The sequence below is a fragment of the Quercus robur genome, chromosome 2 (genome assembly GCF_932294415.1).
Source record: "Quercus robur chromosome 2, dhQueRobu3.1, whole genome shotgun sequence".
NCBI classification, from domain to species: Eukaryota; Viridiplantae; Streptophyta; class Magnoliopsida; order Fagales; family Fagaceae; genus Quercus; species Quercus robur.
Genome location: NC_065535.1, coordinates 86615966 through 86635593, shown reverse-complemented (window position 1 = coordinate 86635593; position 19628 = coordinate 86615966). Strand labels below are relative to the sequence as shown.

Genomic DNA, 19628 nt, shown 5'->3' with positions numbered 1-19628 from the left:
AAAACATCCTTCATCAAAAGCCAAGGTTTTTTTTGTTATAAAGTTATGTCGTTCAAGTTGAAAAATGCAAGAGCTACCTACTAGAGGTTGGTTAACCACATGTTTCGTCCACAGATTGGACGAAATGTTGATTATATATGGATGATATACTGGTGAAGAGTACGAAGGATAGCAGCATTTGGATGAACTTCAAGAGACCTTCGATACACTTAGATGGTATAAAATGAAACTGAACCCAAGCAAGTGTGCGTTTGGAGTTACATCAGGGAAATTCCTCAATTTTATGGTCTCATAGAGAGGGATTGAGGCAAATCCTGATAAGATCCAAGCAATCTTGAACATGGAACCTTCGAAGAATATTAAAGACGCCCAGAGCCTCACTGGACAAGTGGCAGCCCTTAATAGGTTTGTTTCAAAAGCCACTGACAAGTGTTTACCATTTTTCAGAATATTAAGGAAGGCATTCGAATGGACGGACGAGTGTCAATGAGCCTTTGAAGACTTGAAGACTTATCTCACTTCAACCCCGTTGCTAAGCCCATCCAAACCAGGAGAGGAGTTGTATCTCTACCTAGCAGTGTCTCCCCATGCAGTAAGCTTATCCTTGATTAGAGAAGAAGGAAAGATATAGAAGCTCGTCTACTATACTAACAAAGCCTTAAGAGGAGCTGAAGGATGGTATCCACCAATGGAAAAGCTAGCGTTTTCACTGGTAACAGCAACAAGAAAGCTCATACCTTATTTCCAAGCTCATGTAATCAACGTCCTGATAGATCACCCATTAAAGAAAGGTATGAATAAGTTAGAGGCCGCTAGACGATTGATCCAGTAGGTAGTGGAACTTAGTGAGTTCGATGTGCAATACCAGCCAAGAGAAGCAGTAAAAGTACAAGTCCTTGCAGACTTCATTGCTGAATTTACTCCTACTAACGATCAGCAAGATGGAGACCAGGGGGCAAAGTAGTGGGTCGTCCATGTTGATAGGTCATCCACACAACATGAAGGAGGAATTGGGATCATCTTCCAATCACCAGAAGGAGATCATTTAGAGTACGCCGTCCGTCTACAATTCCAAACAACGAATAATGAAACTGAGTATAAAGCCTTCCTTCAGGATTTGGAATTGGCGAAATCACTTAGGGCGGAATCAATCCTCGTCTAGGGAGATTCACAGCTAGTGATAGGACAAGTAAATGGGATGTGTGAAGCCAAAGAAGAGCGAATGAAGAAATACATGGAGAAAGTTAAGCAATGCATCAAAGGCTTTACAACAACCCAATTTCAACAAATACCAAGGGAAGAGAATACAGAAGCTGACGTCTTAGCCAAAATGGCGTCTTTGGACGAGATGGTAGGTGATCAAGTTAAAGTCTAATATGTTCCGAGCATAGATGTTATGAAAATAAATCAAGTGGATGGAGTTGTCAACTGGACCACCCTAATTGTGTCTTATCTCAAAGACAAACTACTCCCTAAAGACATAGAAGAAGCAAGGAAGTTAAGAATAAGAGCTGCGAAGTTTGTCCTCATGGTCGAGGTGTTATATAAAAGACGTTTTTCTCAACCTTACCTGAGGTGTTTGATTCCAGACGAGTCCCATTAGGGCCTGAAGGACGTCTAGGAAAGAGCTTGTGGAAATCATTCGAGGGCTAGATCACTAGTCCATAAGATAGTCCGTGTAGAATATTACTGGCTGACCATGCAAGTAGATGCCAAAGCTTATGTCAAAGTGTGTGATAAATGCCAACGCTACAACAACATCCCTAGACGACCATCAGAGTATCTTACCCCAATGGTGGCTCCATGGCCTTTTGCCAAGTGGAGACTCGATATCCTTAGTCCTTTTCCCAGGGGGACGAGACAAATGAAGTTCTTAGTGGTAGGGATTGATTATTTCACCAAATGGGTAGAAGTAGAGCCCTTGACAAAAATCACTCAGTAAAACATCAAAAGCTTCGTCTGAAAGAATATCATTTGCTGTTTTGGGATCCCTAGGGTACTCGTCTCAGATAATGGATGACAATTTGACAACACACCTCTCAGGGAATTCTGTGAGCAGTTAGGAATCAAAAATCATTACTCCTCGCCCGCCCACCCACACAGGCCAACGGAAAAGTTGAAGTTGCAAACCGATCCTTGCTAAAGATCATCAAAACTCGGCTTGAGGGGGCAAAAGGGATATGGCCAGATGAATTGCCTAGTGTCCTTTGGACATATAGGACGACTGTAAGGACTCCTACTGGTGAGATTCCCTTTAAACTAGCGTATAGAAGTGATGCAGTGATACCAGCGAAGGTTGGATTAACTAGCCATAGGGTAGCCCATTATAAGGAGGAGGAAAATGCAAAACATCTCCGTCTAAACCTTGATCTCATTGATGAGGTTAGAATGGACGTAGAGCAGAGGGTGGTGTGTTATAAGAACCTGATGACTAAGTACCATGATGCGTTGGTAAAGCCAAGACAGTTCAATATTGGGGACCTAATCCTAAAAAGGGTATCCTTAGCCATTAAGGACCTTGCTCATGGAAAGTTCTGACCTAACTAGGAAGGACCATACAGAGTTATCAACTCCAAAAGGTGAGGATCATACTACTTAGAGGCTCTAGATAAATGGAAGCTAGAACACCCATGGAATGTGGAGCATTTGAGGAAGTACTACCAATGAAAGCAACTTGTGAAGAAGGTCAGCATGGACGAGATTAAGAAGTTTGTTTATATTATGTTTTCAATGTTTATATTTTAGAACAGTGTGTTATGTTTTCAAGTATTTGAATTCCCTAAAAAGCACTAGCTAATGGCATGTGTTATGGACGGTGCCATGAACTAAGTCCCTTTGTACATAAAGTAATTTAAATTCCCTAAAAAAGGACTAAGTATTAGCATGGACAAGCTATTTGGACGATGTTATATACTGTCCTTAATGTCCATGGACGATGCTGTGTACAGATGTTGTAAGTCCACAAACAATGTTGTGTATAGATGTTGTATATAAAGCAACTTTAATTTCCTAATTTAAGTGTTTATGATTCTATAAAATCAACATCCAAATGAAATGATAGACGTTTAAAATCTCTGGATGTAGAGGATGTCTCATCATAAGCTATCATTTATAAAAAGGAAGTAAATTGTCATAAAAGACAATAAACAAGGGAAAGAATAGATTTCCCAATGAAACTTGTCCAAAATAGATCAAAGACAACATTTCTCATGGATGACATGTCCAACCAATCTAAATCATGGATAACATAACCAAGTTAATTTCCAAAGATGAGTCTAAAGACGAGAAGAATAGATGGAAAATACTTGGAAATCAACAGTACAGATAAAACATTCATAAATTAAAGGTAGACGACTATCATCCAAAAACCCTTAAGTTAAGCCTAAGAAGGCAATTGTATCAAGACTCATCTAAGAGCAAGGACGAGATAAATGTAATTAAACAAATTCAAATGATCCAAAAAAATGGACCATACACATAAAATAAATATTAAAAAAAAAAATACTACAACAAGATAAATAAAAGCTCCAAAATCCTTTCATCAACTACTGGGGGGGGGGGGGATTTTCTCCAGAGGTAGGGTCATCTTGAGCAGGCTGAGTTGTGACATCGTCCTAAATATTAACATCCTCAGAACTCGTCTAGAGGAGAGAGCTTGTAGTGCCAATGTTAAGCTTAATAGAGCTAAAGGCAACCCTAGGGAAGCGTTCCATGGCGTCCATACGAAAGTCCTCAAAACTAGCAGCGTAGTTCTTATCCAAAAGATTAGTGAACTCGCTAGATGCCCTAAATTCTTTGATGGCTTCTCCCTTGGCTTTCTCAAGAAGGATGCAAAGCTCGTTACTCCTCTTTTGCAGGTGATCAAGACGAGTGTCCTTTTCTATAGCATCCGCCTTAAGCTCTTCGACGAGGTTCTTTATCTCCTTCACCTCATCCATGGCATTAGCCACTATCTCAGCTCTACCCCTACAGTCAGCCTGCACTTCACAAACCCTTGCTTCTAGACTAATTCTTTCTTGGTCCATCTTAGTAGCTTTCCTGGACGTTGCCATGAACTTTGACATAGCCTGTATAAACAAATAAGTTGCAAAAGGTGATTAGACAAATAAATGAGAAATATGATAAAAAAAAAATAACAAAGCATACCCTGAAGAGATCAAGAACAGTAGAGTGTTCAAATTCTTTCAAGGACATGTCATAACACGTAGCAGTGTCCTCGTCAGTCACAACCTGTTGAAACATTTCCCAAGTAAGATCCTCAGTCTCAAGTAGGTTCATAGGAACTCTTTTGGAAGGTTGGGATAAGCTGGTTACAACAAGCTTGGACCGAGTGACTCCAACAGGGATGGACGAATCCAAGTCATGTATTTGAATAGACGGCTGTTGAAAAGCAAGAGGGACAAGAAGACCTAGCTTGGAGACCCTAGATTTGGACAACCCATGCTTCGCCTTCTTGTGACCTCAACAACTTGGAAGATCTCCCAAGTCAATTTTCTTGGACAAGGTCTTTCTCTTATCTCCAGTAACTGGACGAGGCTGAGATTGGGTCTCTAGCATGGTCTCCTCATATGCCGGGCCCTTTCCTTTGTTTTCTTTCATAGTTTCTATCCCTGCAAAGAAAAAGAATGTTAGAACTTGGTTCAAACAAATAAGAAAAAAGTTTCAAGTAAAAAGCTTATGTCTACGCGTAGTGAGCTCGTGAGCTAAAGCTTTAGTAGACGGTTTAGGCCCGAGTCCCTAAGTGGTAAGACGCTGAAGAGTAACTAAAGAATGAAAACTTCTATCAGCGAATTGATGAGCTTGCTAGACGCACTCAAGATAAAACCTATTCAAAGAAGGTTGTCCAATAGCTAAAAAAAGGGGGAGGTTAGACAAATACAAAAAAGATAGAAAATATTGAGTAGAAAAGAAGCATACCTTCAAGACGAAGGCTCCCAATTTCTCCAATATAAGGGGGAAATGCATCCCTGCATACTTCAACAAGGTTCCCAGCCCAAAAACCAGAGACGAAGAAGAACTCCATCTTCTAGTTCCTATCGGATGTGAGAAGGGACTTAATCAATCTACAATCTGTACCCCTAGCTGAGATTGATAAAAACCCAGGGACTGACTGATTTCAGAATGTTTGTAGCAATAGAGGAACTCGTCCACAGTAAAAGGATGATCCCCCTCAAACACTTCTTTCCATAAAACCTGCATAGAGACGATAAGCCTCCATGCATTGGGGTTAAGCTGACAAATTCCTAAACCTAACCTATATGTAATTCTCTGGTAAAGGCATTGAGAGGCAACCTAAGTCCCCCCAAAAGGTAGGCCTCATAAATACCTACTCCGAGATGAGGATCACAACACCACTCGCCATGGACGGGTAATCTAGGGCTAAGGTCGTTTGGAATTTGGTACCAACTTCTAAGAGAGGTAAGTCTTCTTTCATTCGTCTTAGAAGAGACACCTACAACACAACTATAAACAGTTTCTACCTCTTCTGGGTTGATGGATGAAGGAGCACTGGATGAGGTACCAACACGCGACCCTGAAGCAACCCTCATCCTTAGCTCCTCCTGAAGGACTTTGAAAGGAACCCTAGGAACTCCGGACATATATTAATCGTCTGTAGTATTCCCTCCACTACTACCACTGTCACTACTTCTACTGTTACTACTACTAGAACCGTTATCACTAGTGCTATCGTGATACTCGTCTATCTCCCTATTGTCACTATTACTAGACGACGATACTATGATTTCAGACATTTTGAAAATTGAAGGAAAACCTAAAGACGAGATGGAGAAGATACTTGGCTCTAAATGAAGAAGGCCTAAGGTCGCGAGAAGATTTCTAGACGAGGTGCTGGACGACAAATGTCAAAGAAGAAAATATTGGAAATGTGAAAGGGTAGGAGAGGAACTTTACTATTTATAGGCAACGAAGCTAGTCATAGGAAATGATGCGACTAATTAAAAGGAAACGCATGGCATTTTCCCCGAAGGATGAAACAACATGATAGACAAACTTCAAGATCACACCATGTGTCGACATTCGAGTAAAAAATTCAAAAATTTCAAAAAAAAAAAAAAATTGTAGACAACACAAGGACAAGGGGGCAACTGATGGGGATAAACAGTAAGTGTTACTCGTCCTTGTGTCATTGTCCAAAACACCAAAGAAGTTACATCAGCTTGTCCAAGCACAAAAGACATAAAGGTGCTCGTCCATGAACTACCAAGTCATGCGATGAAGGAAGCTCTCCATAGATGAGTGTATCTACAGACGACATGTATATAGACGAGTGAATCATACTTAGTGAATTTTGTGGAAAATCCTCCATTAGATTCACATGAGCAAAATACGACACATTGCATGATACGTGGAAGAAATTCCACATACAACGCCCCATGTAACCCTTTTTCTTTGTCAACCACCAACATTACCCATGATGCTGGTGGATCCAAACAAGTAGACGCACGTCTAACTCTCTATAAAATGAGTAAATTCCATTCACCCAAGGTAAGTTCTAACCATTTCACTATTCTCTTTCCTTGTGTCCTAGAGAGAAAACTGACTTAATCGTCGAAGAGTCCTTGGCCAAGTCACACCAGTCACCTTTGACAGTACTTTCTTTCTTTTCAAGATTCATAACCATTACCGTAGCCCAAAATATTTCAGCCTACTGATTATCGTGCATCATCAGATATTAAATTAATTATGACATCATCAAGGTTTGATTTCAGTTTGACCTTGATGTAATCTTAAAAACCTTAAACCTTCCTTTTACGATTCATTGAACAACTCGGATCTGAAAATTATGACATTAGTTAGTTCCGATGCTTAACCCAATTGTACTATATATGAAATCAGATGCATTAAAAGTCTTTCTATATTATTATCACAGTGAGTTGTTTTTATTAAAAAAATGTTAGCATAATGGGTTCTCTAATTCTCATCTCTTATTAGGGCCAGCTCAAGGCCTTGGCCACTTTGGCCTAGGCTTAAGGTCCCTTATACCCCCAAAAAATTTAGAATGGTCCCAAAATATTGTAAGATGATAATTAATTTCTTTTTTCTTTTTTAAGAGTTGGTTTTGGATTCTTTCTCACACCTTCAAGATGGCTCCCAAAATATTGTACAAATGTAATTCTAAACCTTTTTTCTTTTTCTTTTTTGAGAAAGAATTCTAAACTAATTGAAGCCCATAAATTGTTTCATTTAAAGAGAATTAATGTCAATGTGTTGATTAAGTGGATTAGTTATTATCAAATGTAAAAGAGATGTTAATAAAATCTAAAAACAAAAACTAAATTAGTAATCTTTCATCTAAAAAAAAAAGGAATGGTTTTTAAACAAAAACAAAACGATAATAATATAAAAATAAAATAAATATCATTTGATTTATATTTAAATATTTTTAAAAATTCCACTTATAATCATTGCGGTAAGCCTTAAATTGTATTAAGCCGACATTGTCTATCTTGTTGACGGCTGTCTCATATCTCATTTTGTTGCTAATTTTCGTGAATAATGTTGAAGGAGACAACGGAAATGCAGAAGAATAGTAAGATAAGTAAAATAAGGTGAAAGATTTAAAATTGTAGCAACTAGCATGTAGGGTCGTTTACGTGGCAATTAGCTTTAAGAGGAGAATTGGGTAATGGTTATTGCTTAACACCTTTTACCGACACATATTTATGGGCTCCATTAAGGTTTAGCTCAATGGCTGACTCAGTATTTAGTGTTGCGTTGGAGTGAGGAAAAGAAGGATGAAACTTGCGAAGGCACAACAATTACATGGAAAGGCCTTAGGTTAAGGTGTTAAAACGGAAGAGAATGAGCGAAGACATGAAGAGTTGTAATTTAAGCAAAGAAAAAGAAAGAACAGGAAAAATGACTGCGTCTAATGATAAGCGAGAAAGTTGTATATAAAACGTTGTCGTTTCTCATTGAAAGGGAAGCCACTCCTGGTTAAAGACAACAACATTTTGCTTAAAGGAAATAAGATTGCCATTGGTTTAAGTTAACACATGACTTGATTAACGCACCAATATTCAAAACTACTTGTAGAAGTGCGCTGCAAACTCATCAAAATCAACCCAATCTAATCCAACCTACTAGGTTGGATCAGTCTTTAGGGGTTAGCTGGATAGATTAGGGTTAGTGGGTTAGTTGTACCTACCTTATGTGGGCCTTGGCCTCAGGCCTGTACCCGATTTATGAACCGTACAAACCCAAGAAATTTCCACTTTAGTCCCTATCTTTTATTTTCACCGTTTTTACCCCTTATTTAGAAAAACGCATTTCGTTTTAGTCTTTTCTATCAGTGCCCTAACGGAAAAATCCTACATGGTAGACAGAACTATTAAAATAATAATAATAAATTTTATTTTGACATTAAAAAATGCCATGTCATTAAAAAAATTAATTTATTAATTTTAACTAAATAAAATAATTAAAAACGGAAATAAAAACAAAAAATTACATGAATTGAGATCTAAGTGTGTCTTGAACAAGAACAACAAGAACTCAAACCTAGATCTAAGAACACAAAATTAAAATTCAAAAATCACAAACCCAGAAATAAGAACATAAAATTAAACTATAGATCTGCATCAAATTAAACATGAACAAGAAATTAAACATGAAAACAGAATTTAAAACCCAAAAAATTTGAACCTCAAAGCCGAAACCCAGAATTAGAATTCATGCCAACATTCTTGACAAACCCAGATAAAATTGATAAATTAAACATGAACACATTAAATATTTAAACAAGAACATAAACCCAGCAAATTTAAAACCCAAAAAATTAAATTCAAACCCAGATTCAAACCTAGATTCAAAAATTTAAATTCAAACCTAGATTTAAATCCATATTTCAAACCCCCACACCACCAAAACATCAAATACAAAAAATCAAGTCCAGATTTTTGACCCCCAAACACTAAATTCAAACCCAAATTTTCGACCCCCAAACTCAAAACTCAAAACCCAAATTTTTTTTATACTTTCTGAGAAACCAAACACAAAACTCAAATCTAAGCAGCGCGTCGTATAACCTCAGGCAGATCTGGTCCTCCGCTCCACTCTCCACCAATGGGATCGTACACCAACACAAGCCCTTCTCTCAAACCTCACAAACTCCTCCCACTCTATCGCAACAAGTTGTCGATACAACCCATTACTTGGACCAAAACCACTTTGTTCTCTAAACAAGAGCTCCATGGCGTGGCTCGCAAGGACATAGAAGTGTCTGGCAGCGGAACATGCTGTGACAACGCAACCTCCGCTCGGGACAACTCGGCTTCGAAGCCACATGCGTGCCACCACGTCGTATAAGTCTATCTAGCTCGCGTACACGTGAGCCTCCACGTTCGCTGTGGCTTGTGGAGGTTCAATCCCGACCGCGGTGCCGCCGATTTTGAGTTTGCTAATCATGTAGAAAATGTCGTCAACCGAAGTGCCAATGCAACTGTATCTCCTCCTCGGTGTTTTGTGGTGTGGGTTGTTGCTAGGTTGTAGAGGTGGTCTAGTGATGGTGGTGTGGTGGTGGGTCTGCCTCTCTCTCCTCTCTCCAGCTCCTTCAACTCTCATCGTCTCTCACCCTCTCTTTTGCTTTGATTTCTGAATCTCAGCTCTATTGGGGTTTGATATTTTGTTGCTTTTGCTAGGGGGTTCATGTGTTGTTCTATATGCTTAGATCCCTGTTAATAGTTTGAGAAAGATTGTTTTGAGCTTGGAATATTGATCTTGTTCTTATTTAATTCCTTGTTCATGTTTATTCTGATGTGGATCTTATGTTTAATTTTGTGATTTTATTTTTTGAGTTATTTGTGATTTTTGGATTTTAATTTTGTGTTCTTAGATCTGGATTTGTCTTCTTGTTCAAGACACACTTAGATCTTAATTCATGCGATTTTTTGTTTTTATTTTTGTTTTTAATTTTTTTATTTAGTTAAAATTAATAAATTAAATTTTAAAAAAAAAATTAGATGCTAACATGGCATTTTTTAATGCCAAAATAAATTTATTATTATTATTTTAATAATTTCGTCTGCCACGTAGGACTTTGCCGTTAGGGACTGACAAAAAGGACTAAAACAAGATGCGTTTTTCTAAATAGGGAGTAAAAGCGGTGAAAAGAAAAGATAGGGACCAAAGTGGGAATCACCTAAAAATGTAGGGACGAAAATGTGTTTTTCGCCATAATAATAATAGTAATTAAAAAAAATTGTTCAACCCATTGGTCCCACCCACCCTATGATAAGTTGGGTTGGGTTGGGTTTTTTTTAGCACATCATGGTTTGTAACTATAAAATTTTGTATGGCCTTTAGAAAGAGGAAGGCAGGATTTATTCTTATAAAATTCTTATTTTTTTATAGGTACAAAAAAGTTTTGAGCTTGTACCTATAAATTTTTTTATGGCCTTTAGAAAGAGGAAAATACTAGAGTTAGAATTTTTTTTACAAATTGCTAACGTGTTAAGTGGTTATAGCTAAGTAAAAAAGTTATGTAAGTGATGAGTCTAGATGCAAACCAATAAAAATTTACTACCTCAACAGTTTGTAAAAATATTGTAGAAAAGTTTGACTATATCATTACTTTTTAAATAATCAATGATATTATTAAGAGGGGCAAAGTGTAATAATTTTATAGAACAAAATTGCTAAAATTAATAGTGTTATATATATATATGTATGTATAGACACACACTAATATTTTTTATTTTAAAAAAAAAAAAAATTTAGGGGGACAATGTCCAAGTCTACCTCCGTCCATGATGCACTTGTTTGACTTATTTCACAACATTTACACTCATGGTGTATTTATAGAGTATATGTGTGTGTTGGACGGCATTTTGATAGAAATGATCATGGAATTCCACAATTCAAGATCTCACTTTCAGTGGATGCTTGTTAGATCTCTTTGAATCTGGTCGAGATCTCACTGAATTTGGCCAGGAACTCAACAGATCGGCCAAGATAAATGGCACATAGGGTAGAATGTTGAAGAACAGCGAAGGGACAATGGGCTTTTGGGTTAATTTTTGTTTCGCCGCAAATCAATCGTTGAAAGGCTGAACATGTAAGATACGTACAAGTTTGTTTTTGACAGTTAAGCTTGAAACTCAATACCATCCCAAAGAAATCCGATGTCTATCAATGTACTTTTAAGATTACAAAAGATATAAAACCCGAAATTCAAGACAAAGAAAATAGAAACAATAAAGAAACTTTGATTCATATTCATATATAAAACAAATAGCAAAATAGCATAGATAGCAAAAACTGTGAATCTAGTGGTGGAGAAAAAGTAAAGAAAAATAAGTTCTTCCATGATTATTTCATATTAAAGGGGCAAACTTGAGTTTGGTGGAGGCTGAAATTGTGATGAGCTGCGATGGGGGTAATTGATACAAATAATATAGTTTTAGTTATTAATTACCAGCGTAGATTTGTGAAAAGATAAAGAATTTAATTGTGATGTTTACAGTATATAAGAAAAATAAGTTAATTAAGTAGTTCGTGAATAAGTTCAAGCTTGTTTGATAAGAAAATGAACCAAGTTTGAATATATAATCTAGATATTCACGAGTTCCAACTTAGTTTGTGTTCAAAATAAAATTTTAAATATTTACTACATAGCTTGGCTTTATTGACTTTTTTACCACCTATATGTTCACAAGCATATATTTGGAGGCGAGGTCACAATGGTCTTGCACTCCATGCTTACCAGTAACAATGATTTAAGACCATGGGAATGCCACGGGACAAAATGGGCTTCTACCCTTTTTAGCCAAAGTAATTAGCCTTTTGCCCTTCTTCCCAAACTAAATAGGGAAATGCCCCTCTTTTGAAACTCAACTTTTTCAAAATCGAGTTAAAAAAAAAAAAAAAAATTCTGGAACCCTATAGTGACGTTTTTAAGGACCTATAGTGACGTTTTAAAAACCTATAGTGACGTTTTGTAAGTTGATATCCATGAAATTGAGTTATAGGCAATTTTCTCGATTTCATGGATATCAAGTTACAAAACACCACTATAGGTTCTTAAAAACGTCACTATAGGTCTTTAAAAACATCACTATAGGGCTTAACTCGATTTTGAAAAAGTCGAGTTTCAAAAGAGGGGCATTTCCCTATTTAGTTTGGGAAGAAAGGCAAAGAGCTAATTAATTTTCTTGAAAATGGCAAAAGCTCATTTTGTCCGAATGCCACGTAAATACTCCAAAGAAACTATAATACCCCCAAAACAAAAGGGGGGGGGGGGACTTTAAAAGGTGTGGTATTTTGGTAATTGGATTTGGAACAAACCCTAATCACTTTTCCCCTTTCCAATAGCCGTAACTCCCCCTCTTTTAGTTTTGCCGTTACTTCTCTCTCTCTCTCTCTCTCTCTCTCTCTCTCTCTCTCTCTCTCTCTCTCTCTCTCTCTCTCTCTCTCTCTCTCTCTCTCATTGTTGTTACGCTACTTCTCTAAAGTTCAAACCCCCGAAGAGAAAATTGGACCACGCCACCACAACTACATTCTCAACACAACAATTCTTAGCCATTCGATTGCTTCAGTAACTCAAACTCGAAATTGGGTCTCCAACAACTCAAGAAACTAGCTTTTCCTGGAGTTTCAACTCTAGGCCTTGCACCTTACCAATCCTCTACTTTAGCTTCCTGTTCAGAATTGAGAAAGGTTGCATTGACAGTCTTGGCTTGCCCAAGTCTAGGTAATCACCCTAGCCTTTTTCCATTTTAAGCATTTCTTAATTAATACTGTACACACCAAATTTTATTTATGTGTTTGAGGGGACAAATTTGGAGTATAACCTGTATATTTTTACGTGGTTTGATATATTTTGTTGTTTTTGGATCAATTTGTTGGATTGGGAATGGTTCAAGTGACTTACTTGATAATAGAAGAACTTGGGCTAAATGGATAAAAATTATTACAGTGAAGGGATAAGGGTCTGGACTAGTTGGACTCTAGGTTGCTTAGTGAAATTAGTTACTCTATTGAATATATTTTGAATTGAGGTTTCTAGAGAGGTATAAATTAAGTTTAGAAAAAATAGGCTTAAATTGAATTCTAGAGGTATAAATTAAGTTTAGGAAAAACAGGCTTAAATTGGACTATAAGTAGCTTTGTATAAGTCTATGAATTATTTTACGTATTGGATTGTAATAGGTTGAACTCCTAATTTTGGTGTCCTTTGGTATGGCTTTTGGAGGTAAGTAACATTTCTCCTAATTGGTTTTATTTTGCTTATATCACTATAATTTAGCTACTAAATATTGGTTTACAAATGTTACAATTTTATTTCAATTGTTTTAGCTACATTGACTTAAAGTAAAGAATAAAGAATTGTCATAAATATATTTGATAATTGAATACATGATTTTATATATGTATTTGAATGAGATATATTTTTGTTTGAACTATGATTTGATATATATGATTTTGGACAATCTGACTATGTTTTGACTCTGATACCTAGCCAATGGGGGTTATTCATTGGTACTGATACTAGTTCTATTTTGGGCATTACGAGCCTTTTGTTTCTGGACCCAGCTAGTGGGGGATATACATTAGCACAAAAAAGTTAAGAATATGAATTATTTTTTAGTATTTGAACTGTTTTGAGTCCTTGAAACTGCTTTCATGTTTTTGGAACCTATTGTAAATTACAGCTTTTGATATATGGAAAACTGCTTATTTTTTAATCCATCTATGATATATTTGTAAGATTAAAATATTCAATCTTTTTACAACTTATTATTTACAGATCTATTTGGTTGATAGAACTTAGTACGACTTTGGTTACTTATTGAGTTGTCATCTCACCCCCTTTTCCCTCTAGTTTCAGACTGTGAAGAATAGCAAGTTTTGGAAGTTTTGTTGCTATGTTGTGAGCCAGGAAAGAAGCTTAGTGATTTTGGGATTTGATGGTCTTGTAATAGTCTTATATCTATTGGCCAATTGGCATTATGTACATGAGGTTTGGATTTTGTTCCTTTTGAATTATTGAAGATCTATTCATAAAGAAATTGTTGAGGTATTTTGGATTTATTTTGATGTAAATTTTTAGGATAAATTTTAGTTGCTAAGAAGGCCTTACACACTTGTAGGGTGCTTATTTTATAAGCATGCATGTGCCAATCTTTGTAGTTGGGTTCAAGGCGTGGCGGAAACCAAGGGCAAAATTGTAACACCCCAACGTAAGTGCCTAATTAATTTTATGAGTTTATATGCATGTCATTATTTTAATTACTTTTAAGTGCATGAAACTTTGATTTTTGTGACATTATAGAACATGCATGCCATTTTAATGTGTTGGATATAACTTTATAAAATTAAGGATATATATTTGTGTGTGTGGGAAATGTGTTATTTATTCTTTGTAGATAGGTGTGAATGCAAAGAAAAATAAAAGTAAGTGTGAATGCAAAGTTTATATATATATATATATATATATATATTTATATGTGTGTGTGTGAATGCAAGAAAATTGGAAAAGGTGTTTGTGATATTTGTTTCTCCCTAGCCATACACGTACCCAAGCCCCAAAAGTCTTCTTACTTTTCTGATTTTCTTGGCTGCTTCTGAAGTCCAGCAGCTGCTTTTCTTCTTTCTCTATTTCCCCTTTCTTTGTTCTTCTTTCTTCTTCCTTCCTTACACGGCAACATCTCTCCCTCCCTTTCTCACCAAATAATTCTAGTTTCTTTGAAGAAGAAATTAGACAATTAACCCTAAGATTTTATCTTCAAAGTGTGTGGGTAAGTAAGTTAAACCTCATCTGATTTTGTGTATTTGGATAGTAAAATTTGTTTGTTTATTTTCCCTCTTTGTTCTCTACTCTGTTTCTGGAAGTTGATTTGGTGATTCTGTTTTAGTTACTTGAAATATTGATGATATTGTGGTCTATTGAATGCTTATTAGGGTAATTTAATATGTATACTATAGGTATAAAAATATCCAAATGAAATTAAGACCTATTGCTATTTGTTGATGATTTTGTAAGAATATGTACTGAAGCTGATTCTGTGACAGATTTGATGTTTACTACAAGAAAATTCTGTATTAAATTTTATTTTGTGAGTTAGGATGCAAGGAGTATTTTTTATGAATTCTAAGACACATATGGTTGTTATAGAAGTGGTTTCACAGTATTTGGATGAACATAAAATTAGTGGTTTAATTTGAAAGTTGCAAGAAATTCTGTCAGGACAGATTTGAGTTTACTGTCTTGTGTGATTTTTAGTAAATCATGGGTTAATGCTTTGACTCCGAAATTTTTATGGTTTATACTGGGCATACAGGGGAGTAGTCCTGTAAAATTTCATGACAATTGGAGGTGTGTAGACAGCCCGTTTGTATTTTTACAAATGGAGCATACGTGGCTGTAATGAGCAGTGAACAATATATATTACACCTAACTTTGTGGATTTAATTCTCAAGTTAGGGTGTATGTTTTGAGCTATAATTTTATACACTCATCCTTTGGTGTGTTTGAAGCACATATAAATTTTATGGATTGGTTTTTCTATGGTTTGGCTGCAAAATGTGTTTGATGATTGTATTATATGTTTTGGGGAAACTCTATGTGATGGGAATTAGGATTTTCTTGAGTTTGAGAGTTAGGTGGTGATTTAGGTATAAGTTTATATATTAGGAAGAGTTTGTCCATAATAAGTTTTGGTTCTTTTCGTTTAGGTGGCGAGAACGAGAACACGGATACTTGAGCTCCCCGCGTACAATCTCTCGCGCCTTCTGTTTTCAGGTAAGAGACTTGTGACGTGTGCTTTTAATAAGTATAAAGTTTATTTCGAAAACTAATATGCATTAAAACTTGTCGATTTGAGATATTACATATAAGCATGATTTAAGTAAAGTATATGTTCGTGAGTTGTTCAATCTTATGTATATGATAATTTTGCATATTAATGCTAGTACCTATGTCACGAACATAATATTTTAGAATGAAGTGGATATGCTACTATTATGAAATAATTATGTAAAAGTATAGCTATCAGAAAAATATAGCGTTCGGGTTATTCCACTGTTATGTTCTGAACTCAGCCAATAGGGGTTAATTATTGGCTTTCCATGGAAAGATGTTATCTGTTTGGCCATTTAAAGTAGAGGAAATGGGGTTGCCCGTAACTCTAGGCCATTTAAAGTAAAGGAAATGGGGTTGCCCGTAACTCTAATCTGAATAAGGCCTTCTCCCCAATGTGTACGGACGGTGGGGAGGAATAAAACCTTGAGGAGATGTGCCATCAGCCCTCTCAAAGAGGACAATATCATGCACACGAGGTTACCCAAATGTGATGAGGCCTTCTCTGTACAGACTTATCAAAGGTGGACTAACCAATCTGTTATGAATAGCTACATTATGTTATTGAGCATGAGAGAATGATTTTGTTAATATGCATTATGAAAATTAAAAGCTCTCATGAAAAGAAGTTTATGATGAAACATTTTATAGTCTTTGTTTTAAAGATAAGGTTATAGAATTATATGTATGTTTCTTATTATGTCTTTTTATTTTTATATGAAAGGAACATGAAATATTTTTAATCTGAAAAGTTCATAAGTTATTTAAGAGCAATATGAATAGTATGAAGGCTATTTGATTAAAGCTAGCATATCCATAAACTATTGGATTTACATGCATTCTTATTAAAGGCCCATGGAGCTTTAAAACCTTACTGGGCTTCGCAGCTCACCCTATTATATTTCAGTGCACAGGTTCTTCCTGGAAGCAGCGAGAGTATGAGAGGTGGCAAGGATTCTGTGTTTTCTCGTTTTGTTAGAATGTAGAGTTTTGTTGTATAGCAGTTAGCTCTTTTGTTGTATAGAAGAAATCAAGATGTACTTGATCCTTTGAGCACAGATGTAATTTGGTGCTGTAGTTTGTTTTAAACCCCTATTGTATGTCTTTGGGGTTAGGTTTGTAATAAGAGTTTTGCTAAACGTTTAGCTATGTAAATTTTTACTTGAATACCTTAAGTTTCAGCCAGGTGTTATTTTCCAAGTTCGAAGAAAATGAAATTTCAGGGTTTCCATCATTTTTGTTTATATATTGACTTTTATGCAAGAAAATAAGCAGGAATTCAAGAAACAATTCTTGATAAGTACCTTCAGATTAGGTTGGTTCGTGTTAATATTGAGATAAACTTGATATTAACATGCCGGTCATGCTCTAAACTCTGAAATACAGATTTGGGTCGTGACAAAAATTGTCAAATAAGACACCACTTCATGCATAGAGCAGCAGCCATGCACAAGGCAATGTTAGTACCTACACAGTTAACACACAAAGGCCAGGAGTAAGGTACGTAATTACTCTCTTAGCATCAAGAATTTGCTACATACTCCAAATACATAATCAACCCCAGTTTATATAAACTCTAATAGAAACTGCAGGTCATTTGCCAGACTTAAACAACAAATCTATTGACATATTGAGTTGTAGTTTATGAGCAATAGTTGATTGTAAATCGATTGAGATCGGGAGTTGGAGGATTGAGATCATGGGCTTGTTGCTGTGGCTTTATATCAGGTAGCTTACAATTTACTACTTGGAATCTATTGGTCATTCAGTTTCTTTTCACTTTAATTTGATATGGTCGGGTCATCTCAAAAAAAAATTGATATGGTCGTGTAAATGAAATTGGTGTTAATTGAAAAATCTACCCAGCTTTTAACCCGTAAAATAATATGTGACTAAGAAATTTATTTATTATGTTTTTGATGTGACATCAATCGCATTTGTTAACACGTTTTAATTTATAAGTTTCTTTTTGTAATTAAAGTCACAGTATTTTTAACATTTTTTTCATGGTTTGTGTTTAAATGTTGACACCAATTTTTAAAAGCTTACATAATAAAATTTTTGGTAAATTATAAATTTGGTCTCGACGCTTTATACCATATATCAATTTTGCCCTTAACTTTTTAATTGTATCAATTTGGTCTCTAACATATTCAATGATGTATCAATTTAGTCCCTACTGCTAATTATTGGATGGAAAAAATTAATTTTTCTTGTCTCATCAACTACCAATTGTACTGCCATGTCAGACCTTTTTTTTTTTTCTTTTTTTTTTTTGAGAAAGTGCCATGTAAGACTTAAAAACAAGAAAAACAAAAACAAAAACCCAATTTTTTTGTTCCCACGTTAGTTCAAGTTTGGGGAAAATTCTAAAATCCTCTCTCCCTCTCTCTCTCTCTCTCTCTCTCTCTCTCTCTCTCTCTAAATTACTTCTCCCTCATCCTCATTATGATGCCATTAAACCAAAAGTATATAAATAAAACAAACTAGCACTTAACTTAAAACATAAAAAGTATATTGGACTGGTTCACACACTAGCTTTGATGTTTTGATTTATGATTCTTGCCCTATTAATTACACATCATACTCAAATTTCGAGAATCGTGTTGGATGAATCTAGGAAGCTTAAACTTTAGTCATAATTAGAGGAAGAGAAAAAGTGGAATTCATCATTACAGTTATCTAGGTGTGGGGATTATGCTTTATGTGGTGCTTTTAGCATATGCAATAAGACTACCCAAGATTGCAAGAACCATGTTTGCCGAGAACGTGTCCAACGGCTATGTGAGGAAAACTACTCTGTAGTGCAGTAATAATTTTGATGTTCAGAATGATGGGTTTCTTCTCATGTCTAACATTGATTGGCTCCATAATTCGCTGCCAAAGAACATTGACAGCGATAATGGTGCCAATCATCTTGCTTAAACAATTGTTCTTGTATTGCTTATGCTTTTGAGCAAAATTTTGGTCCCAATAAGACCAAGCGCACTCGAAGAAATTAGGTCTTTTAGCGACGGTATATAGTCATTGCTAATGCTATAAATATCATTGTTAATTATATTGGTGACAAAAAATGTCGTTGCTAACTTTTGTTGAACAAAAATTGTAACAAAAAAGATTTTTAGTGACGATATTTATGTTGTCGTGAATACAATACTATTCATGACGACAAAGTCGTCGATAATAGTGACAGTTGTCGTCATAAATAACTCAAGAACCCAATGTGAAATGTCGTCGCTACTAGCTCATTAGTAGTGACGAATTTTTTTGTCGTCACTATTAGATTATTATTAACAATGACATTTTTGTTGTCGCTAATATGTCATTACTAGCGACGACGCTTGCTGTCATCACAGATAATGATATATTAGTGACCACAAACATGCCATCACTAAAAATTGCATATTAGCGATGATATTGTTTGTCATCACTAATGATATGATAAAATATTAGTGACGACACTGTCATTGCTAATAACATTTTACAACTTTTTTTTTGGATTTCTTTAAAATTTACTTTCTGAATTTTACATGGGTACCTAATGGGAAATAATAAACCACAATCATATACACATCACAAATTTTCAATCACAAATACTCATATAAGCATAACAACTACTCAATCAACAACTACTAATAAGAGAAAATAATACCCAAGTTCAATATCATATATATAATATAAGTTCCAATTTATTCACTCAAATACTAATCAAATGATAACAAATTTCTCATGAAGATATGGAACCAAGTTGAAACTTGTTGCAATGAAATATATCTCCTCTCAACATCAGATGACCTGGGTTTGAACC

At 35.5% G+C, this 19628-nt stretch overlaps 1 protein-coding gene and 1 long non-coding RNA gene across 2 annotated transcripts; both read left to right on the top strand.

The window, feature by feature from the left end:
- Window positions 1-688: 688 nt before the first annotated feature.
- Window positions 689-2538, top strand: LOC126704809 (uncharacterized). Its single transcript, XM_050403812.1, has 2 exons — window positions 689-791; window positions 2060-2538. Exons 1-2 carry the CDS (start codon window positions 689-691, stop codon window positions 2536-2538), a joined length of 582 nt encoding a protein of 193 aa, XP_050259769.1.
- An 11955-nt stretch (window positions 2539-14493) lies between these two features.
- Window positions 14494-17020, top strand: LOC126715571 (uncharacterized). The gene is made up of 3 exons (XR_007651875.1): window positions 14494-14759; window positions 15697-15763; window positions 16728-17020. It is a non-coding gene; the product is annotated as an uncharacterized LOC126715571 (long non-coding RNA).
- The last annotated feature ends 2608 nt before the right edge of the window (window positions 17021-19628 follow it).